Source organism: Phaenicophaeus curvirostris, chromosome 5, assembly GCF_032191515.1.
Source record: "Phaenicophaeus curvirostris isolate KB17595 chromosome 5, BPBGC_Pcur_1.0, whole genome shotgun sequence".
In the NCBI taxonomy this organism is placed as follows: Eukaryota; Metazoa; Chordata; class Aves; order Cuculiformes; family Cuculidae; genus Phaenicophaeus; species Phaenicophaeus curvirostris.
Genome location: NC_091396.1, coordinates 56,246,152 through 56,271,160, shown reverse-complemented (window position 1 = coordinate 56,271,160; position 25,009 = coordinate 56,246,152). Strand labels below are relative to the sequence as shown.

The 25,009-nt window shown below is 44.7% G+C and overlaps 1 protein-coding gene across 1 annotated transcript in view; it reads right to left on the bottom strand.

Moving 5' to 3' along the window:
• EVL (Enah/Vasp-like) overlaps window positions 1–16,706 on the bottom strand; it is a 160,946-nt gene extending 144,240 nt beyond the window's left edge. Inside the window, exon 1 of the mRNA XM_069858818.1 lies at window positions 16,467–16,706. Coding sequence (XP_069714919.1) covers window positions 16,467–16,471 — 5 coding nt within the window. The 5' untranslated portion in view covers window positions 16,472–16,706. The remainder of the gene's footprint in view (window positions 1–16,466) is intronic.
• Window positions 16,707–25,009: the final 8,303 nt, after the last annotated feature.

The following is a 25,009-nucleotide window of genomic DNA, read 5'->3' as shown; positions in this document are numbered from 1 at the left end:
TTACAATTCAGAGTCAAAGACACGTAAATTACAAAAGCAGCATCACAGTAAAAGCGGTTACACAAGCCATGAAACTAGGCAGCTTTCAGGACCCCACATCATCTGAACATCATCAGTTCTTCAGCTTCCAGGGCTACTGGGGATGAGAGTCAGTTTCCTAACAAAAGGACAAGCACTAACATTCATAAAGAAGCAAAACAGTAACACAGCCCCCACATTTGGGGCACCTTGCTTTGCTTTCTGCATCCAGAATTTTCCACACCTCTCCCAATTTTCCTGTGAGGTATATAATAAGTTGTGGATTTCTGAGATGGGGAATGGAAGAGTGAGGGAAACTATGCCTCTTGTTTCATGACTATGTAGCAAAGCCACTAATGAAGTCTGAACTCTCATTTTGGCTCTGCCAATTCCCAGATTTCTGCTCAGCTAGGGACATCTTTAAGAAATCAAATGATTACTGCAACCCATCGCAGCAATCCCTAAGCCCCCACCATTCACCACTACTGTTTAAGACCCAGCACTGTTTCTTGCAGCCAGAAGAAACCAGAAAAGCTCAAGAGGGATGGTAGAGTAGGTGGTCACACATACAGGCTACTTGCCTGGCTATAACTGCATGAGTTACCATTTTCTCCACTGAATGATCCCCTCTTCTCATTCTAGCTTAAAAAAACCACCTACTCAGGCTATACAACTGTGGTTAACTATCTATGGTATGGTTAGCAGCATTTTTACAGCCAAGTAAAGAGCAGTAGTACAAATTGCCATACACTATCACGATTCAAGCTCAGTACACCACCTATTGCCTCCCTACCTGTCCTGAGTGGGTCCTTTTCATCATTCAGGCTAGATTAGCAAGCAAGACTTGCAGAACACATCCAGTCTGTCACATAATTGGGTCACAGCTTTGGGAAAAGCAATGGGATACACTTTTGGCTACCCCAAAACTGCATAAAGTGTACAGGACTAGGAAAGGATAGAAGGGGAAATCAAGAGTGTCTTTTGCAATGAGAGCTCTCTTGGCTCCAATCCCTAGAGTGAACTGCAGCAAAAGAAAACTTTTGTTTCCAACAGTGCTCACTGCTGAAACACTGAATCGTGCCTGGCATTGCTTCAGATTCAAACCAGTTGCCTGAACACAGGTGTCCAAGCACATATACAGTGTGTGGCATCCAGCTGGGCTCTGGTTTCCCGCAGCACATAGCTATCAGCCGCACTTGGGTACTCCATATCATTTGAAATGGAACTGGGCACCAATTCAGTGTAGGCAACTGACTCGCATCTTCAAATATTAAATATTTATTCATGAGCCAAGTCCTACTCCCTCATCTTCAGAGGCAAAGAGACATGACCTGTTCTCTACTATGAGATGCACTTGTCTTTCCAAGTATGAATAACTTCCGGAAGGAAATCATCAGGAAGCTTCCCCGTTAAGCATCCCAGTCAAATCTTGGCTTTGCTAATTTCTAATGAATGAAGCCACAGAGCAGTCAGTGCATCCTAGTTACCTTGAGAGGGAAGATAGAAGTAGTAGAGGATTCCTGAGACTAATAAAATGAGAGATCATCAAAAAACCTCAAATACTATCTAAAACATATTCCCCTTTCTCATGAAATTCTACTAAGTTTCCAGCCACGGACAGGCATCCCTATTCTTCCACATTTTGAACTCACATTTCCATCTCAGAGCACTGCAGATGTGCTTAACCTGATGCCTGCTCTTTCCAGCCTCACATTCCCAGTTGCATTCCCCATATCAGTGGCAAATAGCTCAAGCTCTCTCAAGTCCCAAGCACCTTGCTTTCCCATCCACTGCCAAGGGGCATTATCACTCTTTTCTCTGCTACCCTAGGCTGAAATTACACGAGCACAATATCAAGTGAGATTAGTATTATCAGATAATGTTGGTGCCTGGGAAATACAAGCACAGCTAGATCCTTAGGCTGCCTCAGCTCTAGGCTCACCACCCCCTCCACCCATCCATTTTCCAAAGTCACACTAGCACTAGTCAAATGCTACCTATGGCACCGTAGTCATGTAGAACTGAGGACAGAGATTACCTTTTACAGCTGCCTCCCCACCTTCTCAGGAACAGAAAGGCACTGGGCAGAGCAGAAAAGGTCTGAAATGTATGTAGGGTAAATACATGTGCAGGAATGGCAAGAACAGGTCAAAGGAAATCCAGTGAGGACTGATGGAGGAGAGGATCCCATATCCTGAGGAAAAGGATATTTTTGCACCCTTTCAGGGATGTAAAATCTGAAGCATAGGTAGGAGTCCCACAACCAGACTGTGTTTCCTTGCCCTTTGTCCCTTGACTTCTCAACATCTCCAAAAACTATCATTATCAGTTCTACTGATGTTTGAGAGTGTCCTTTCTGGTATCAGTGTCATGACAGGTCCTTATCATCTTGCTCATCGTCGTGCCCTCGGTCTCCAACATCAGTGTGGCCTGGAGGTCTTCTTCCCTCCACACTTCACTAAATTGTGCAGCTTAAGTGTCTGCAATATTTCTATATTCCACTGCTTTATCATAGGGACAGGAGATTCAGCAACAGCCACAGTGGTTTTTTTAGTTTATAATCACAACTTTCTTCTCTTATCCTTCTTTCTCTTTCAACTCCCTCTTCTGAAACTATTTCAAAATGCTGCTTGATAATCTTCTCTCTCCTCTCTCGTTCTCCCCATACAATTCTAAGATTAAAATGCTTCTGTCTCTGATACCTTCAGTTTATTATTTATCTTTACCATGCAGGCTCCTTTATCCCACCACAGTTCCCAACGTGCCAGGAACATAAAGGAAATGTTCCCAAGCAGTGTAAGGAACAAAAAGGTGATGGCAGACTGGGTTATTCCTAAATAACCACACAAATAAACATATATAACATATATATAAGTAATTATGATAACAACATACTTGCATCTGCTCAGGAATTCTGAAATACTAGGATGTTTTCAGTTTTCTGATTGAAAATATGCTTTCTCTACATACTTTGGACCAGGCAGAGATCCAAAGGGATCTTTCGACACTTTTGACCAACATACTGGGTTCTCCTCCAGCAAATATTCCCAGGAAGAAAGAAAAGGAACACAACTCTTGCAAGTTATCACTGCACAAACACAGGAGATTCCTCACTGAAGAACCGTATAAAGGAAACTGTCACGGAGCCAAAATATTCTCTTGTGACAGCCAAGCTTCTTGCAACTTCCCAAATAAGGCCATGACTTTAAAGAGTATGTCTTTTCAAAGCCTCATTGATTTTCATCGCCTCATGAAGAAGCACATTGTTTATGTGTCTGGGTGTGCTGATATTAAAACAGGATGAGATGGGCACAGCTCAGTGGTTTCAAAGCCCGGTTTCCAGACAGAACGAACCAAATAATCACAGGAAGCTTTTAGAGGCTGATAGCACCTCCGTGGCCACTATTTTGAGTCATTCCCAGCGCAAGCTGAAGCTCGAAGCTGTGAAGATGCTAACAGGGACAGCTAGCATTTCCTAGTACTCTGGGCACAGATTTCAAGTAAATTCCTAACAACATTACAGCCCTTCCAGCCTCCCAAACTCCAGAGACTTTTGCATCAAAGTTAGGATTCAGGTTAAAGTTCAGGCCAGGTTTCCGGTCATTCCTCTGTCTTTCAAGTACATATACTCATTTTCAGAGAAAGGAAAAGCAAACCAAAACAAATCTATGGAATTAGATCAACTTTGCTACCTCTAGTTCATATTTATTATTCTTTATTTCTCCTGAAGCCTTTTCAATAGTTTCAACTTAGCCAATAGTTGAAAATGATCAGGTGTTTCAGTTCTGCTACTTATTTTACACTTGAAGCACCGCATTATAAAACTGGAATTTTTATTGCACAATCCTTTGAAAACAAAACAAGCCCTTCAAAAACACCCTACGCAAAATCATGCAGGTCTCAGACATTCCACTTACCCTATTTCTGCAATTAAGTGTCTGTTCATGTAATAATCATTCAGCAAAAAACACACTCGCAGAACGTGAAAGCCATGGACAGAAGAGGAAGAAAAGCCGTAAGAAAGTGGGTCAGTAGAGCTTTTGTATATTGAAAGCACAGCCTACTTAGGTGATGGCTATTCAGAAGGTACATGCTGTAGTACTACATAGGCACAAAGGAGAGAAAGAGCCAAAGGAAAACATTACAAGCCAGAGACAAGTAATACAACAGCTGTGCCTAAACACTGAGCAAATCAAAGGTGGAGGTATCTAACTTTAAGCAACTCCAGCAAGACTCATGACTTATTCTAGTCCCTGTGCTACATAACCCAACAGAGAGTGAACTTTTAGCACATCAATAGCAAAGCAGGGTGTCTCTTGCACAAAGGGTTGGCCTGAAGAGAAATGAGTCACCGCCCTCTCCACCTCAATCACACATTCACTCTCATGCCTTTACCCTGTGAAACGCCAGGCAGCCACAAACCAGGTCAAGACCTGGCTAATTCAACAGAAAAGTGATGAATCTTCTTTGGCTGGATTAACAAATTAACAAGACATCTCACAACAAAATGCTCATGAAGTTCCACACAAGAAGAACAGTGGGAAGGTCTAGAAAGAGCCAAGGGGAATAAACAGACAACTGCACCAGTTTAGGCATAACTAATACACTGTCCTGTAGGGTTTATCTATATGAGAAAACTCTAGAAAGGTAATCTGAATTAACATTTCTGTAATGAATCAAACCATATTAGATCCCTGCAGACACACTCATTATTAATTAAATCAACCCTATTTCATATTTAGTATAATTTACTTTGATGTGAATTAAGCTGAATCAAATTAAGGTCATTTGAATCAGAGAATATATACAACGATTTAATTTAGTTTACCTAATTTATTTCACATTCACATTTTATGTGATTTGGATTAATTTTCCTGCTCAGCCTTTGTGAAGACAGCTTCAGAACAGACAGATAGCCCCCCAAAACCAGTTTTCATGTGTCAATTAAATAATTCCCTAGGAATGGGGTACTAGAAGTTGTGTATCCTGCTGAGGACATACTTGCAGGGTTGCTGCATGCTTACTCTCCATCTTTGCTGAAGTTCCTCTGGAGTCCAGAGGCCTAACAGTGACAACCAGACTCTGGAAGTCTTCATCTCTCCATCCTCCTGCATTTGCAGTACCTGAACAGATGTTGATGGGTCATGAGAGATGCACATTCTGAAGGAAACTGAGACAACCTTCAAGAAAGCTGTAGCATTTGATGTGGTTATTTTTTAAATAGCAGGTCACTAAAATATCTGATGTATTTTGCACTACGCAGCAGTTATCAAAGTTGTTGTTTTTAATAAAATAACAAAGCATCATAAAAGCTTGCTTCCTTAGGCAGATGTGTTAACTTGTCATGTTTATTCACAGTTTTATGGTCTTATTCTAATTTTACTCACCCTACTCCAACAGTTACACCACTACATCTTCTATCAAACTCCCTTCACATTCCTTTTACGTGACTATGCTTCTTACCATTAAAGAGATTTTTCTGTGTACACAAATCTGTAGACAAATGCACTCTGTCGTATTTAGGGCACTAGTCATCTAATATTTTCTGCGATGCAGGTACCATCTGTGAAGCTGAACTGCAGTTCAGACCTATAATACTGACATGGGTGTTGGGGAATCAGAGATGGAAATTGATATTAGATTATAATCCCACTGCATTCAAATAGAAGACAGGGACTCTAGCAAGGTCAGGCTTAGCCATTGCTCTAATACCTAAGCATCCCTCTGAAATGTTTGTTCTGGGAACCTTTGCTGTGCTGTTTTGCAGTGTCCACTCAGGATTATCATCTTTTAAGGGTCACAAAAGGTGTCCAGACCTCCAAAGAAAAAGTATGATGAACAGACCCCGATGGCAATAATAGATGGCAGCTGGTATCAGCATGCAACTGAAGTCTGCAGTGACAGACTTTGACCAAAGTGACAGAGAGATCAAAGACCGGAGTCCAACGTCGAAGAGGAAGAGACCATAGAAAACAGTCAGGAATACAGAAGAGAGACTATTGTTTTAGCAATTTAGCATGGATATCCTTAGTGAACCACTGGGTTAATCAGACTGTGCAGTGATTGCAAATTTAAGCTCCTGGAGCATGAAGTCATCACTGAGAGGAGGGTTGGACAGGGAGCATCATTTCCACTTGGGCTGCCCCAATACGCCCTCGCCTCATCACAGCCATCCCTTCCACTCCCTGCAGCACTGCTGGTGTGACGCTGACAGACATTTATGCACTCCATGGTGAACTGGTTCAGGGGACGCAGCCAGCTGAAAACAATGCTACTGTGCTTTCAGACTGGGAGCGCTGACTAAATCAGACCTGCACCCATACTGGCACCAGAGCCCCCACCATGCTCAGGACAGTGGCGACAGCTAAATGCACAATGCGAGGCATTTGCCCCATGTACCTCTAAACAAGCTTTGCAGCTTGACACGTCCTGTGCATTTATTGCTCTTACAAGCTCATTTCCATCTTCCCTTGTTTGCTGCCTGGCTCAGTCTCCCCTCTGCTATTTCTGAAACGTGCTTATATTTAATGCCATGAAATTTTAAAATAGTACGCTGGCTCAGGTTTTTTGAGATCCTGCAAAGGGCTGCAGTCATGCAGTTCCAGCACTATTTTTGTTTAGGAGGAAAGAACAGAAGAGACAAGCAGGTCCTTGCAGCTCATCCTTGGGCAATATCCAGCTGAGGGAGCACTCTGAGGTCAGTACAACAGGCTTAGTGGGATCCCTCCCACCACACACCATCCACCCACCGACTCCTCAGTTATGCTAAACATCTTACCCATCTTTCCATTAGCTCCTCGATTATATTTTCACTTGTGAACTCTGAAAAGGCAAGGATTAGCCTCACCTGCCCCACTGGGAAGGCTCTACCAACCCCAACCCTACCCACTGCTTCTCAGCAAACCTCCTCCTTGTACCACCCACCTGTCCCATCCGCTCCCCCAAGAGCAGGGGTGGTTTCCGACTTACAGCCTTGTTTACAGCTAATAATTGTTCATATGGGGAGAGGGAAATAAATTAAACAAGAAATGCTCCTCTTCCTATTGGTATATATCCAAAGTGAGGACTTCCATACAGAGGACAGGAACAGGGTAGTTTTTGGCTCTCTTCCTAACAGCTGCAGAATTTCCTCTGCTAAGCTCTGCCCTCAAATGAAGAAGCGAGCTCTCACTGCCCTATCAGACCCTAATCCTGTCAATACTTGTGTATGTACTTAAATTTATTACGGTCAGTGGTCTTATCACAACGGTCATCAGGTTAACAAACATCAAGGATGCTGTTCCCAGTAATAAGGTCAAGAATGTGTACAAGTCTTTTCAAGATTAGGACCTTAATGCCATAGCATCAGACAGCTTTCCTCCTGCCTCCAGCATAAGATGCGGGCAATGTAAATGCCTGCGGATGGAGACGGATGGCCATCTCCAGGATGACTTGCAGGTAGAGCAAGGCACTGCTCTGGACTGATCCTGAGTGTGTGATGAGCTAGATGGCCAATCACTACAGCAATCTTGGTGGCAGTTGTATGTGATTCATATGCTGTGAGCTAGCATTTGACAGCTCAATGCCAATTAAAACAAAAAACTACAAAGCCAAGAGCCAACAGGTCAGGCTGTGGGAGGATCCATCACAATGCTGGGCTACCAGTGGAGGTACAGGGATACAGGGAAGACCCATTGCAGCACTGGACTACCAGTGGAGTCAGTGAGTTATGCATCACTTTTGTAGCAGCTGACAAAGTAACACTTGAGTGAACTCCTTTAATGGAAAGCACTGCACATGCCAGCACAATGAAGGGACATAACTCTTCATTCCACCTACTCACAGACAGTTCTTACTACCACACAATCGAAATAGATATAGGACATTTTATTAAGTACACAGGTAAAATGAATATGTAAGTCCACGTTCTCTCTAAAAAGTGGAAGCACTTATCAGACTAGTCAAAGAAATTAACTGCCTGAGAATAGCAAGGCTGCTTTACTTGGATGATTCAAACCTTTACTTCCCAATGTAGCAGCTGTGGGATCATAAAATTGACTTGGATTCGCTGAGATGATGTATTCAGTTATTTAATAGAAAGATAAGCATGCAAATGTATTGCAGCACTCAACATTAATTCATGACAAAGTCAGAATATTAAAGTTACCTCATTCTGTCAAAATATGCTAGTCCAGTCTTCCCCTCACTCTAAATCACAAATCCTCTTCAAAAAGGAATTCACAGATTATTTCAAATCCCATTACTGTTTGGCAGGTGGGAACAAGAAGTGACAGACAAAGCAGAGTCATTTAATAAAATTATTACTTTAGTATCAAAAACCGTTTTATTTGGGTAATAAGAGCAGTATGGAGCTAATGGGCGTAGGTACATAGATACAAACTGCATGAAAATGTGTTCATATGTGAATTATTTTTACTTCCTCGTTTCTGATTTTTAAAGGTTTTTTAGGCATGTTTGAACTCTCTTTTGATGTTCTCTGGACAACAAACCACAAATTAAGTAACAATGGTCTATGCTGAAGGCATATTCCTCCTCATCCAGCGCACACGTAGCAGACTTACTTCTAAATAGGGCTTTCTCACTTGAATTTACTTATTTAAACTTATTTTTATTATAAGCATTCAACAGTCCCAGTTGTGCTTAGCTGCTTCTGCTTCATGCAAACATACACCCATGAAACATCCCTGCAGCCGACCTCCTGACCTACAGTAGGTACAGAAAAAAAAAGGATACAGCATGCAATTAAAGGGATTATGGTGACCATTTCTTGCTAATACCATTTCAGTGTATTTCCTAGATTTCCTCATTACTGAGGGAGTAGCTTACTAACAAGGGATAAAGGAAGGAAGCACAGGAAGGAAAGAGATACGCTGACTAAGAAGAAGCAGCAGCAAATAATGGGAAAGGGAAAGGAATAATGAAGAGGAAGGAATGAATGGACAGCAAAACACCATCTAGCAATGCACGGACTTCAACAGGACCAAGCTTAAGCATATCCTTAAATCCTGTGCTAGACTGAGACCTAGCTACTTAATCATCTTAATTCCCTTTCAGGTAAGTTTTGTCATGCTCCAGCAGATAAAGAATTGAAGACAAAAAAGTTAAGAGATTTAGCAGCAGTAGACCAGCTGAGGAAGCACAATCTATTTGCACGCTGGTGCTCACCACAACAAGAACTTGGCCTGAACAGCCTCACTTTAAAGCCACATCAAAGCTGCTACGTCTTCCTTGCAGGAGCACCTCCCTACGCCTGCACCCGCGGCACGCTACACTTCATGGTACTACATTAAGCCAAGTTGATCTACAGAGCTTGCTTGGGGTTTTTTTCCATAAATCTCAGAAAAAACATGTCTATCCATCCTGACACCTATGTGTAGCTGAAGACAGACAGAAGAAAAGATCTCAAGTTGCAGGAATGACACCTACTGCCTGAGAAATGAATTGCTCACCTAGACGAGATCTGCATTCAACAGTGAGGGGCTTCCAGCGAATAAACCAGCACATGGGCATGAGTCAACCGTATCCTGGGCTGCATCAAAGGAAGCGCGGCCAGTAGGTCAAGGGAGGTGATTCTCCTCTTTGCTCTTGTGAGACCCACCTGGAGTACTGCATCCAGCTCTGGGGTCCCCAGTGCAAGAAAGACATGGCCCTGTTGGAGGACGTCCAGAGGAGGGCCACAAAAATGGTCAGAGGGCTGGAGTGCCTCTCCTATGAAGACATGCTGAGGGAGTTGCCTGGAGAATAAAAGGCTCCAGTGAGACCTTAATGCGGCCTTTCAGTTCTTAAAAGGAACTTAGAAGAAAGGTACTTCTTTTACTAGGAGCTGTAGTAACAGAAAAAGAACAGTTTTAAACTGAAAGAGGGTAGGTTTAGGTTAGACATCAGGGATAAATTCTTTATTGTGAGACTGGTGAGGCACTGGCACAGATTACCTAGAGAGGTTGTGGAGGCCCCATCCCTGGAGGTGTTCAAGCTAGGCTGGATGAGACTTTGAGCAACCTGATCTAGTAGAAGATGTCCCTGCCCAGGTTTAAAGGTCTCTTCAAACCCAAACCATTCCGTGACTCTGTGAAACAGACCCGGTTCACTGCTGACCATCAGGGTGATTGCATGAAAAATCGCAGGAAATTCAGGCAGGGAGGGAGGTTTAGTGATATGAAGTTGTTGAATTTCTGTTCAAGAGTATATATGTATAACTCAGGGGAAAAAAACACCTCCATCATGAACACAAGTGAAAAATACCTTTTCTTTGGACAGGGAACATGGTTAATAATTAGAAAATGCTCATCCATACTACCAGCTAGGCGATACAGTTTGTAGTGCAAGCACCAGCAAGTCCAAGTTGGAGAATCTGTGGTAGACAAGAGGAAGAGCCGGTGTAGCATCTCAATAAAAGCTGAATTTTAATTTGTAGTAACAGCATTCCCTGGAGATATAGTTCCATGAGCATTTCTGGTGATGCCAAGGAGCACTGCCTCAACCTTTCAGCCTCCTGTTTATTTCTACCCTATAAACATGCCCTGTGTATGGAAAGTGTACATTCTCTTTTCTTCTTTGTTTTCTTCTGTCCGTTAAGTAAAGACCTCATGAGTGGCTTTAAATTGGAGGGGAGAAGATTTAAATTAGACATTAGGAAGAAATGCTTCATGATGAGGGTGGTGAGGCCAGGTTGGATGGGGCCTTGAGCAGCCTGATCTAGTGGGAGGTGTCCCTGCCCATGGCAGGCAGGTTGGAACTGGATGATCTTTAAGGTCCCTTCCAACCCAAACGATTCTATGATTCTCTGCTCTGGTTCACCCTACCAAATCATAAACAGCTAAGTTGGCACAGCTAAGAGGAACAGGAATGAGAACTCAGAAGAAACATACAACCTAACACTGAACTTGAACGAAATGTGAGGCTTGAATGCCTACATCAAGAAGGAGAATCAACAGTTTCTGGTACCCAGATGTCCCTCCTACTCCAGGACTGTAAAATATCCAGTAAAATGTAATGCCTCACTAGTTGTTGTGATGTTACAGAATGGCACTTTGGATAGTGAGAAATGTGAAGGACGTTGCCAGGCACAATTTTTTGGTAAGGACTTTTGCCCAGTCTGTCTCCTCCGATTAATTAAAATAGATACTCTTAATGCTTTTATGACTCTCAAGTGAAAAATAGTTTTGAAAGACTGTCAATACCACTCTAAGTGTTTGCTCAATGCAAAAATGCAAAGTCTGACGCAAAGAAACATTCTGCAGTGCTGAATACCCAAGAAATGAAAAAGAAAAAAAGACCAAATTTAAACCATTTCTAATTTCGCAGTCACAATCCAGACTGAAACACACTTTGAGAGCTGCTAGGTGATGCGTGCACCCACCCGTGGTCACAGAGTCATCACCGGGCAAATGTGCTGGATGGACCATCAGGTCACTCTGCTTCCTATGGTGTGCACTAGAAACGTCTTTGCTATCCCAGGTACTGGGAAACAGCCTATACTTACACTGCAAAGCTCCTCGTGGACTAATTAGCCAGGAACAAGGTAGATTAAACCAAGCAAGGCTGTGTGCTGCCATGACTTACACCCCTGGGGCTTCACGGCAGCCTGTCGGGAGGCCTCACGTCTTCTCCCTAGGCTGCGCTACAGCCGTACTACTGCAGGGGTGTGGGCTTTACTGGTGTAGGGTTCAAACGCTTCTTGGTGGAAGCTCTGAGCTGTAGCAGAGTGGTTTCCGATCGCTTCCGCTCATTATGGTGCATTAGATCAACAAGCAGATGAAACTGAAGTCTTGGGTAGGTGACTGCAGATGAAATCCGCCTAAGGGCAAACAAGAGGATGAGATGAAGAAAAGGTGGCAGGGCTATTCCACCTCTCCTCCATGCTCCTGAGAAACTGACCCAAGGCACAAGGCTGAGAAAGAAAAAGTGAAGGAAGCACTGTGGATCCCTAGTGTTCTGCAATGGCTGTGAAGAAAACAGAAAATGTTTCCTGAAACTCCGTGTCTTCTTGTAGGAGCAATACCAACGTACATCGGAGCAGCTTTTACTACTTATGTCTTGCCATGAAGGACAATATTGAAAAATCAGCTAATATTTTCTTTAAACAGAAAGTGGATGAGATATTAAGATTCAGATTCAGCCAAGAAACCTGAAATGTCTGCAGGTAATCTATAGCTCATTCAATTGATTTTATTTTAATTCTGTAATTATTAGGACTAAACATTAGTCAGGATTCATTTTATTTTGGCAGCAACTTTAGAAATAACTTCTAAAGAAGTTCACTATTGTTCATCCTACACAGTGTCCATAACCAAGAGAAACTATGATGGATAGAAAGAAAAAAAAAAGGAAAGAAATCACAGAAGTGTGACACATTTCTAACAGAGCTGTTCTCCATTAGGATGTCTGTTGTTTAACATGGTCTGGGTGATCTGGGGAAGGCTAGAAGTGAAATGCTACAAAAACTACAATATTGAGTTAAACAGAGCTGCACACTCACTTGAAAGATTACCTTTAGCCTTAATCATACTACTATGAAAACAAAAGGTTTCAAGAAAGAGGGAATGCACAAAAAGATGTCCACAATTTATGGTTTTTTCTTAAGAGAGGGGAAAACAAGTTTACTTTTCAAGCATACAGAATAACAATTAGTATGAAAGAGGTGCAGCTAGCCTGCCTGCTCACAAGTCCTGACAGTACGGGTACGTTCATGGAAACTCGGCATTGCTCAGCTCCCCATGAGCCACTGCCTTGGCATGGCCACAGCCAGCACTGTAAAACCTTCAGCAGAGGCAGAACATTTGCCTACTGCAGCTAGCGCTAAACTGCCCCTCTAAAGATCTAAGCTGAGCTAACAAAAGCAGTTTTCTGTCAGCAGCATAGTATCCACACTTGGGATTTTGCTGATGAAACCATGACAGCCAAAGGGCTGGGTGTTTCTCACTGAGTGGCACTGGCAGAATTGCGTAGCACAGATTCAGCTCAAAAGGCTGCAAACCTAAAGATATCCAAGGCTGGAGAACTAGGGTGACAACTCCCAACCGCCCCCACAAGCACCCAGCCACACACGCCACGACATGAAGGCACAGAGCAGGAGTCAGAACATGGTAGGGAAGAATTTTTGAATTAAAGAAAAATTAGCTAAGTTACAAGCAAATTGCTGTAGCTCAGAAATCAATTACTAAGTGACAAGGTTACACAAGACTTCACAGACAACCTGATTTTATTATCCATCTCAAGGGATGCTACTACTTTCCTGCAGGAGACAAGTACACTGGACTGCATAGGCTACTCATCCAGTGAGATCAGGAACTCCAGTTCTGACAATATTAGGGAACATGCTGCTTGCATTTATAATTTGTTACAGAAAGGAACAGTAAAGGAAACTTGGAATATAACACTGTATACATACAGCACCAGTTAGCCTCCAAGCAAACTAAAAACATTGGCAAAACTCAAGGTATCTCATGAACTGCTTAATGAATAGAAAATATGAAAGACAATGAAATGCTCAATACATTGTGTTTATTGGAACAAATGTAAAGACTTCGCTTGCTGATGTCTGAAAACAAAAGGTTTAATAAGAATGATGTCTATAAGCTTCCTGTTATTAAAACAGGTTTATACTATGAATATTCAGTTCTTTTATTCGGGGTGTTGCTCCCCCCCTTTAAATTAGGGCTAAATACAACAGCTTTTTAGGATTTCCAGTTGGCAGCTACACAGAAGTATCAGAATTTAAAGGCTGACTTTAGCTAGAGAACTCTACAAATGCCGAGGTGCCAAGGAACAACTTCTGCACTGATTACCCAGGAATGGATTAAAGCATGTGCTACCACAGAAGAATAAGGAGGTATAGTTTTAATCTGAATAATCCTGTTTAGAGGTTTTTTCCATCTCTGGACATTCACTGTATGTTCTTCTCAGAAAAAATAAAATGTTTAAAGTAGGAGGCTTTTCCCCACATCACTGCCTCAGGGCTGTGGCATGCAAAGCCAACTTACACTCACCACAGTCATGGCAAGAGAGAGACAGTGATGATTTTTTCAGGGATACACCCAAAATGCTATAAATGGTTTTTACTTTTAAGAACAGAGATCGCTGAAACACAGATGCCTTATAAACTACACATATGACTAAGAAATGTAAGACTACACCTCTGTTGACAGAATGTAAAATTCTTATTTTAATCTACAGCAATATTCATAGATATTTTCCCAAATATGAGCTAACTGTGTAACTTCCAAGAATAAAGGAATATCTGTTGTAGAACAACCTCAACATTTGTTGTACTAAAGCAATTTTTTTATATACTAAGAAGTAATAACACTCCCGCATTTTAGCATTTTCCACCCAGGGATCCTAATCCACTTCTGAGACAGAGCATCTATTATAATCTGTTACATTACTAAGACCTGTGGTACACACACTTTATACCTTTGAAGTAAAGACATAGAGAAATTATCAAAAAATGGAAACCATCACATAAATGCAGTTGTGCAATGAATAGTACTGTAATCTGTTCACCACAAATAGACCTATAAGTAAAACACACATAGCTAAGCAAATGTTTTAAGAAAGTCTTTATTAAATGATTGTATAGCCTGCCAGGGTCTTTTGGAATTACAGAGCCTATATTTATTAAACAAGAATAGTTACTGAAAAACGTTTTCGCTGATTTGCAGACATATGTTTACTGACAAGTACAACCTCTTCAGTAATGACTGTGTAACTGAAGGAAAAAAATCAGTAACAGAAGCCTGTAAAAACAGAAAATAATTCACAATAAAACCCCACCATGTACATTAAAATATGACACTGATATTAATAAGAAAAGATTATTCTAACTGTGATAGACCTGTAGATGCCAAGCATCATAATGGGGAAAACACGGAAGGCCAACCATACAAAGAAGTGCCCAGCAGCACATACAGACCAACTTCAGGTGCCAGCTCCCCAGCCTACACTAAACACAGCTCAGCATGAGGTGTCCAACCTAGAGAAGCGCCCCACTCATCATCATCAAAAATGAGGATCTGGGGAAGTCCCAAAGCCCCTCCTGGAGTTAAATTGCTTTTTCTTTCCAAATTGCCCTGTAGCGCACACCTCCTGTGCGAGTGCCCTAGCTCTCACAGTGGGAACTACTTTGGGAGCATCATGACACCCTAATTCAAAATCTGCCTTTGTGGGTCTCTCCTGTTACCTCTTCCAACAAAAAGCGCAACCACCAGCTGCACAAGTTCAAATGAAGAAGGGTACCTCCAGTGGGAAAAACTCAAAATTGTTGCAGTCTTCCAAGTAGCCCCATGGTGCCTCCTCGGCTGTTAAGGACATTCTTATCAGTCAGACAGGCACTTTTCCTCCTTCATGGAGGACGAGCTCTACCAACCCTTCTTCATGGGGCAGGGCTCTCCCAGCGCTACTAACTGAACACAAGGGAGCAAAGCCAAACTTCACTGCCTTCTGTTGTGTTTGCTGACTTCTCCGAGCAGCATCGTGATCAGACCAGGTGAGACTGATGCAGACACACCTGTGCAGAGCAAGAGGGGTCTGGGCCACCAGCTGCATGACACTACAGGCTCCTCTGCTTTTGACCCTCCCCAACAATATAATTTTAAGCAAGTGATGAAAGCAAACAGTAATATAAATGATTAAAAAGACTGATGCAGCTCCATGCCTTAGGCACAGGTGAGAATATAAGGAGTAACTGTAAATGCAGATGAAGGTTTTTAGACTTCCACTGTACTTCCTAGGAAAAACGCCAACCTTGCAACTGAGGGATCAAGCACCACAGAAAGGTACCTGGCTTCAAATTATTTCCATTTTTAAGGTTTCCCAAAGCAGTTCTTACTTTGCTAAAGAAGATAATCAAGTGGAAGGAATCATTACTATTAGAAAATAAATCAGAGGCTGGGTTGCTCCGAGATACCGACAGCTCAAGAGAACTCTTGAATAAATGAGGGGAGAGAGGTTTGGAAGAGTATGAAGTCAACCAAAACAAATAACATCTTCCTGCCTTCCTTCCTCCCTCCAGGCACTTATCTGGCTGCAGGAAATCTGCGGGGCCGGCTTTTTTTTTTTTTTTTTAGCTTTTCCACAGCCATAAGAGACAAAGTGACCTCGGGAAAACTGCAACCCAGCGCGGTCCCTGCCCGGGGAGCCTCGGGGAGCCCCGGCCGGAGGATGCTCGGCCGGTGCCGGGGCTCCTCCAGGCGGGATTCCCGCATCGCCGCGTCCGGAGCGCTCACAGCCTTTTGTAACCGCCGAGATAATCTGCCGTGCGGATTTACAGGCAGGCAAACACGCCGAAAAAAAAAAACCCGTCACCACCCACTCGCATTATCCATCCGGTGAACGACTAGGAAGCGCCGCGTCGCTTCACCCACCTCCCAGCCCCGCCGCCCGGGGAGGGGGGAGCAGCGCGGGTACCGCACCCCGCACCCCGCATCCCGCGCGTCCCCCGCGCTCACCTCATCCTCCCGGCGGGGCAGGGGCGGCGGCTCCGCCCCGCTGGCAGCGCCGGTCCCCGCGGCGCTACCCGGGCAGCCCCTCTGCCGGCCCGGCCATGCTGCCGCCTCCCGCCGCCTGTGTCCGCGGGTCGGTCTGTCTGTCTGTCTCTGTCTGTCTGTCTGGGTGCGCGCCTGTGCGCAGGACAAAGCGCCGCCGCCGCCACCGCCCGCCCCGCTCCGCGCCGCTCCCACGCGTGCCGGGGCCGCTCCGCCCCGCGCCGCCTCCCACGGGGGGAGCGGCCGAGCCCGCCTGGCGCGGCCCTGCCCTCCCTGCCTTCCCCTGTCCCTCCCTCTCCTCCCCTGCCCTGCCTTCCCTACCTTCCCTGCCCCTCCCTGGCTTCCCCTGCCCTCCCCGCCCCGCCGTGTCCCCCCGCCGCTGACCCTCCCTGCAGAGTCACCATCGCCGGGGAAGCTGCGTGTTGTGCTCCCTCGCCCTTCCCGCTTGCTTCAGAGGAGCTCTCTCACCCTGCTTCGCACCCCTCCACCCTCCCTCCCTCCCCAGCCAGCTGCCTCCCAGCCCCGCTGCTTCTCCCTGTTCAGACTCTTTTTTTTCCCCACTCAGCGTTCCAGCCCCATCCCTGGACCTCTGCTCTTCTCCTTCCAGTCACCTCTGTCCGGCTTCCCTGTGCAGCTCAAACCACACCGCGATGTTCTCTGCTAGTGGGGACAGCTTCTTTGCAGGTCCAGAGCCCGAAGCTTCCTCTGCTCCCTCCACATCTCTTTGTCTCTTCCCGTGCACCACCCACTAGAATCATAGAATCATAGAATAACCAGGTTGGAACAGACCCACCGGATCATTGAGTCCAACCATTCCTATCAAACACTAAGCCATGCCCCTTAGCACTTTGTCCACCTGTGACTTAAACACCTCCAGGGAAGGTGAATCAACCACCTCCCTGGGCAGCCTGTTCCAGTGCCCAATGACCCTTTCTGTGAAGAATTTTTTCCTAATGTTCATCCTGAACCTCCCCTGGTGGAGCTTGAGGCCATTTCCTCTTGTCCTGTCCCCTGTCCCCTGGGAGAAGAGGCCAGCTCCCTCCTCTCCACAACCTCCTTTCAGGTAGTTGTAGAGAGCAATGAGGTCACCCCTCAGCCTCCTCTTCTCCAGGCTAAACAACCCCAGCTCTCTCAGCCGCTCCTCGTAAGGCCTGTTCTCCAGCCCCCTCACCAGCTTTGTTGCTCTTCTCTGGACTCGTTCCAGAGCCTCAGCATCCTTCTTGTGGTGAGGGGCCCAGAACTGAACACAGGATTCGAGGAGCGGTCTCACCAGTGCCAAGTACAGAGGGAGAATAACCTCCCTGGACCTGCTGGTCACGCCGTGTCTGATACAAGCCAAGATGCCATTGGCCTTCCTGGCCACCTGGGCACAGAGAAAAAGATGGTACTGAACGTGGTATTGCTTGGATATCCTCATGGATTCGTCACAATAAAGGATCGAATACTGCTGTTGTTTCTCGGGTCTTTCATACGTGTGTCACCATAACTTGACTGGCAGTTCTCAAGAGTAAAGGCTCTTCAAAACTGGCACTCTGTAGATCCGTCTCCCACAGGTCTCTCCCAGTTCCACATCATCCACTTCGGACACAAAAAAAAAGAAACCCAAAACCATGTAATCCCACAGCAAGCAGTGGGTTTCCAGGCAGCTAGGATGTGTGTGCGCATTGTGTCTGGAACAGAACTGGTTTCTGGCCTTCTCCCTTCCCTCCTTCTGTGTGTCTGTGTCACAGTTAACACCACTCCGGTCACTCCTTGAATCACAGAATCAGCAGGTTGGAAAGGACCCACAGGATCATCGAGTCCAACCATTCCTATCAATCACTAAACCATGCCCCTCAGTGTCGCGGTCGGGGCAATCCACGACATGTAGAAGCTGTGGGCCAAAAGACCATCTTTATTGATTTTACAAGACTTTTTATACCCCTTCCCGAGCTGCGCGTCCATGCACGATTGGTTTAGCTAAAGACCGACAGTTCATAATTGGACGACTCCTTCTCAGCTGTAACTTCATAATTGGGTGATTCCACCTGTGGCCTGGCAGCTTCCTAATCTTGTTTACTTGGCTCTTCTTGGTGCCTTCCAGCTTCTCCAAGGATACACGGGCATCTATTCAAGGCCAATGTTTAAGTTCACACACTTTAACTCCTCAGACCAGCCAAGGTTTCCCACACCTCAGCATCTCATCCACCCGTCCCTTAAACACCTCCAGGGAAGGTGACTCAACCACCTCCCTGGGCAGCCTCTGCCAGTGCCCAATGACCCTTTCTGTGAAAATATTTTTTGTGATGTCAAGCCTGAACCTCCCCTGGTGTAGCTTGAGGCCATTCCCTCTCGTCCTGTCCCCTGTCACTTGGGAGAAGAGGCCAGCTCCCTCCTCTCCACAACCTCCTTTCAGGTAGTTGTAGAGAGCAATGAGGTCTCCCCTCAGCCTCCTCTTCTCCAGGCTAAACAACCCCAGCTCTCTCAGCCGTTCCTCACAAGGCCTGTTCTCCAGCCCCCTCACCAGCTTTGTTGCTCTTCTCTGGACTTGTTCCAGAGCCTCAACATCCTTCTTGTGGTGAGGGGCCCAGAACAGAACACAGGATTTGAAGTGCTTGAGACCCACCTCCATCTGCATGTGCTGTGAGAGGCAAGGAAGCCGCAGCCCTGTATGCAGAGGCAGTTTTGGGCAGGTGTGGGGTGGGCAGGTGTGGCTGGAAAGCTGTGTGAGGTCTCAGGGGAACGTGCCTGTGGTGCCAAGCAAGTAGACTGGGGGACTAGGCTGGAGGTGATCGGGCTCGGCACAGCCTGTGCAGGAGGCACAGAACAAAGCAGGAGGGGTCATTTTTAATATAAATACGTCACATTTTCATTTCTGTTTCTCTGAAAAGGTAAGGGTTTCATATATTCAGGTCAATACAGCACTTATTTTTACTGTAATGGCAGCCTACGCCACTAGAGTAAGTGTTAGAAAAATCAGGCCCATAGATTTGATGCCCTAGAGACCTATTTCACCACTGGCTTGTCAAGCCTTGCTGCTGCCTACTGCAGCTCAATACTAAATAAAAATATACTGGAACAATAACAACAACAATATGATGGTAACAAACTCCATTGTAGTAATAAAGTTTATGCTTTCTTTCAGGGCCTTTCTTCTGTGGTAGCAAATGCGTATCTGATAATTGCTACGTTCAATTATTATTAAGTTGCTAAAAAACTAATTAGGGACAGAGTTACTTGAAGTGCCAGGAGGAGGGAGCCCCCACCCTTTCTGTGCCTCATTAGCACAGAGCTCAGCCCATGCCTTTGCTGTCCGATAGCAGGTTTGTGCTGTCATTTTACCGAGTCACCGCACCAATTAATCTGAGCTCATTTCAGACAGAGAAGGTCTCTCCTAAGGAAGAAGCTCCCCCTGTTACTATGGAGCCTCCTCATTTGTCTGAAACCAAAGCTTATAGCCCTTTCTTGTAAGCAAATACTCTAAAATTTCATAGAAGGCACAATATATGTTGTTTGCATAAAGAAACAACTGTGTCAGACCATGGATTTGATTTGCAGCCTCCTCTGAATGACAGTGGCTTTTAGAAACTCATCCATCTAATTTGTCATGGGGTTGCTTATGAAGAAATAGTGAGCAAAAAATAAAACCTATTTTCTTAGTACTATCATCTGACTAGTCCTGTAAAGTGTGGGTCACTGATCAGCACAGATGGGAGAGAGCAGAAGGCAAGGAGGATCCTCATCAAACTAGAAAGTTTCACAATAATTGTCCTAGAACTTAAAACGTGATTTAAAGAGTAAACCCATATGTAAGTTCATTGATGATCTCTCTTTTTTTTTTTTTAAATGTAATTTCCTTAAGGTAGGTTTGTAACAGGCACAAATCAAATACTAGACAAAGAAGTGTATATACATCACAGTGTGTTTCAGATATAAAACTAGAGTAAGAAAAAACATCTTTTGCTAAGACTTTTATCTGGGCAAATATGCTGCCCAGCATAAAAGGATACCTGATGTTGGAGAGACACTCATCAGTCTACAAAGAGCTGGAACTCCAACCCAGCACTGACACCCCCAGCCCCCGGCAGCTGCACAGAAGGGACTGCAAACAATCGGGTCAAGCACAGGTACAGGTTTCCTCCGCTTGCGGCTCTGGACCTGTGCTGCCTCCTGAGAAGAGGCACTGTCCTTGGTCAAGTTGCAACACCCCACTGGCTATAACCTTGTGCAATGTGAACCCTCACAAAGGGCTGGAAGGCTTAACTGTCCATGAGGTAGTTTGAGAACTGAGGCAGAAATGCAGAATATGTGAGGTTACTAGTCAATTATACTGGCCATTTTATTTCTTCTTCAATAAGGAAGCAAGAAAATAAAGGAGAAGAAATTTTATATATTGTTTCACATGCCCAACTCGCTGGCCACTGAATGGCACAGAAATAGGAGGCCAGTGTTAAAAATCTCTGTTGTATCAGAATCCATGAGGCTTCTCCATCAGTGTTCACAGGTTCAAATGTCCACCAGATCACTGAAAGGTATGACTGAACCATGTAATAATTGTTTTGCTGGGACAAATGGCCTCAAGCTCCACCAGGGGAAGTTTAGGCTGAACATTAGGAAAAAAAATTTTCACAGAAAGGGTCATTGGGCACTGGAACAGGCTGCCCAGGGTGGTGGTTGAGTCACCTTCCCTGGAGGTGTTTAAGGGACGGGTGGACGAGGTGCTGAGGGGCATGGTTCAGTGTTTGATAGGAATGGTTGGACTCCATGATCCGGTGGGTCTCTTCCAACCTGGTGATTCTATTATTCTATAAATCTTACATTATATTACTATCAGAACCACACATCTTGTAAGAGACTTAAAGCTGTTTATTAGTGTGAGCACACATATAATCTCATACTGTAGCCTTGTCACTTCACCTGCTCTTCGCTCAGGGGAAATCCTGACCCACTAGGGTGTATCTCCACCCTGCTGCCCTCTCTGGCCTTCTCGCTCGCGCCTCTCCCTAATTGCAAATCCTCCTGCATGGACCAACAAAGACCTGCACAAGGAAACTGCTGTCCCCAGGGCCTCATCTTTCCTGGCAGTGACCTGCTGTATGTGAAACCCCACTGGATCTGCCCCCAACTGGGTATTTCTGCAACAACTGCCTGGATGCTGACTGTTCATCACTTCAGAGATTTCATGTTAGGAGGAGGAAGATGCCCTCTTTAAACAGTCATACAGCCCGGGGCAACATTCTCTGTGAATAATCCTCATATCAGGAGCTCAAGGTCATCCAGCTGTTTTTTCAGTGAGTCAACACCACATCCAGAGCTACACGCCAGCGCAGCAAGAGGCTGATGGTGATTTTTTTCCCACTGAATTTGTCCAGCTGAAAGCTTTTGCTTGAAACTCTCAGACTTTCCCGCAGTTATCCACAAAAATATCTAGCTTTTTTCAAAGACAACACATGTCCACGAAAGCTTGTTTTACACAGTTTTTTTTTTTTGGAAGTTTTTTCCTAAGCACAGAGGAATTAGACTTGTGAAAGGCACCCTTGAAAGCAATCCCTTACATCAATTAATTATATTGTGTCCAGTAATACACATAGGCATTTATTTCTAAAAAGATTGGGTTTTAGACAACAATATGACTCATAACTTTACCAAAGCTGAAGTTAGGTTCCAGTTGTTCAGTTTCATGCACACCTCACTGTGGCAAAGAGACCATGATTACCAAACTCAGGCACAAAGTGAGATCCAAAGATCCCCATAACTCAGAGGGGTTCAGTCCTGGATGTTTGGTTTTCACCCATCACCATGCCTGTTTGCTTGGCCACTTAAACACTCCCTGGTTTCTTCAGCACTGTTTGGAAAGGTCTAGGTCCCATCTCTGGGGTTTTCTTACGGCAGCCCAAAAGACAGCCCTGGTGAGGCACTGGTGGTGAAGGAGTCCAATTCATCCACCACCCATATGGGTAGCCACAATGGTCCATGCTGTAGGGAGACCAAGAGAAAGGAGTTGCGGCAGGGCTGCAACCAGAGAGTCCCCCAGACCGAGATGTCTTTAGCAAAGCTTCATCCAGTCTTGGTGTGAGGATGAAAGAACAAGAAGAGGCTGGAACAAAGGATCAAGTGGCAGAAGAGTGGTAGCAGCTGAAGGGAACAAGAGAACAAAAACTAAAGAAAAACGAGGGAGTACAGAGGTTTGGAATTTTTTTGAACAAGAAATGGAGATAGGAAGAAATTAGATTTAAAGAAGGTTAAAAGAAGAAGAACAAATGAAGAGGAGAAAGAAGGCAGGAAGGGAGAGTAGTATGGGAAAAGGCAGAGAGTAAGTAGGAAAAAATACAGCATTGATATACTTCAAATCTATGTTTTATCATACTTCCTCAAGTGAAGTTGAGAGCCAAGAGAAGGAAGGGTCTAAATACACTCTCAGGACAATGGTGGGGGATAATCAGTACCTTCTCTCGGAAAGGGAGGAGACCACTGGCACTTTTATTTTTCCTGTTATGCCTCAGGAGGGCAAGGTTTAGTCCCTAAGAAGGCTGAAGCAGGAAGCTGCAGCATTCCAGGAAGCTGGGAGGAACTCTGCATTGCAGAGGAACTGTTCTGGTCTTATCTGTTCAAGGCCATCAGTGATTTTTCCTTAAGAAATTTTACACTCAACTTAAGGAAAAGACATCAGCAAACCGCAAGGGCTGTTGCCCAGAGTGCAAAAGCCAAACCAATAACAGTGTTCCCAAAGGCTGCACATCAGTCCTCTGGTACTCAGAGGTAACAGTGGTCCAGATTCCCCAGCAGTATCCCCCAAGACGTGTTTTCATGCTCGAGTGAGGGCAGAAGGGCAGGAATGGGAAATATAAACACATTTGACAATTCCAGTTTTCCTTTTAACAAATAACTTTGGCTTCTCTGAAGAAATACTGCCTCAGCATATGGTTTAGCCCTACCAGAGCACTGCCAAAGCCTGTGTTTTGATACAGCATATCCCACGTCAGGGGATAACATAGCGCTCTCAGAGGACAGTTTGTATCTTTGCTGTTTCTTACAGAGAAGGCTATACCGAGCCAGGCGAGGAGCCGCTTCGTTTTGTTTGTTTTTTCATTATTAAAATCCCCTTGGTCTCACTCTTGGAAGGTCAAGATTGTTTGGGCTTGAGCTATTTAGAAAGTGGTCAGGCTCGCCATGAAAGGGTAAGAATAGCAGCAGTGTTCTTGCCCAAAACTAGTCTGAAAGATCTCAGCAGAGAAGCGATGCTGAGCTTGTTAACTCTGAGATAGTTGGGACTCTCCAGGCTGCTAAACTGTGTGTGGCCACATTTTCTGCGGAACAGGAGCTGCACATACGGGAAATGCCAGAGGGCTTTTCACTTAAACTGAGCCTCCTGTCAGCTTGCTCCCCAACTGTTCAAGCCGTAGACAGAGACTCTCAGAGCTCAGCTTCTGTTGGTTTTAGGTGTTGTAAGGAGGCCAAAACACTTGAATCTCTGGCATAATAACCTCCCCTGTGGTTATATACTGATGTCATAAATTTGGAATTATGATGTCAATGAAAGCTGCTGAAAAGGAGAAACTGGTCAGGAAGGAAGGAGTCCTGAAATGTTGACATTTATTTTAATGAGGAACTGAACCCAGAATGAACAGCAAGGCAATTGATTTTGTAGAGAGGAGTTCTCTTCAGGCTGCCTCAAGCAGACAGTTCCCTCTTCAGCTTTGCCTCTGCAGTGCGAGGGCAATGCAAGGCGATGACAAATTACAATAATCTAACATGGCTGCAGAACTCATCCAGCCTTTTTAAGTTCTGCTTCCTAACCATAATGACTGAACAGCCTGAAGCAGATTTCTTTAGCCTACAACCTGGAATCTGGAGCAAACATAGCTCATGTAGTACTGATAGCCAGAAGCCACTGAGCAGCTGAATTTGCTTCCCTCTGGCTAAATGTTTATTCTAGGCAATTCCACAAGTCAGATTTTAAATATGTTCATATATTAGAAGCTCCTGCTAAAAACTCGTTCATTTGCATGAAGACCCAGAAAACAGGTCACTTTTCTCAGGGTTATAGCCTCAGCATCTCGCAGTAGATCCACTGAGGCAGCTCTTAAGGTACAGATATATGTAGTACAAATGAATGGAAATGTCTAAATTAATTTCACAGTTTGTAGATATCCAAAAGATGGTAAAAACAAACCCGTGCTAAGCTGGGACTGTGGACCTGGTGAGGAAGAACCACTTTTCGTGGAGTACAAGACCTTAAGCTTTCACCAAAAAAACACAGTCAAAACACAAGGTCCAAAGGAAGCCCCAACAGACTCCGGTGGCACCAACAGCACAGTGGCTCTGTCCAAAGGAGGCACCTTCTTACTCTTCCATATTTGGCAGGAGACCAGGTGGAACCCACGACACTGTGAAACATCCCGACTGACAAAGACGTCCTGAGTGGCTTTCAAAGATGAGCCCATGGGATCATGACTGATTCAAATAAGGTCTCCCAAACATAGAGCTAGATGACATCTTTAGCAGAACCATCATCAACACGTCCATGC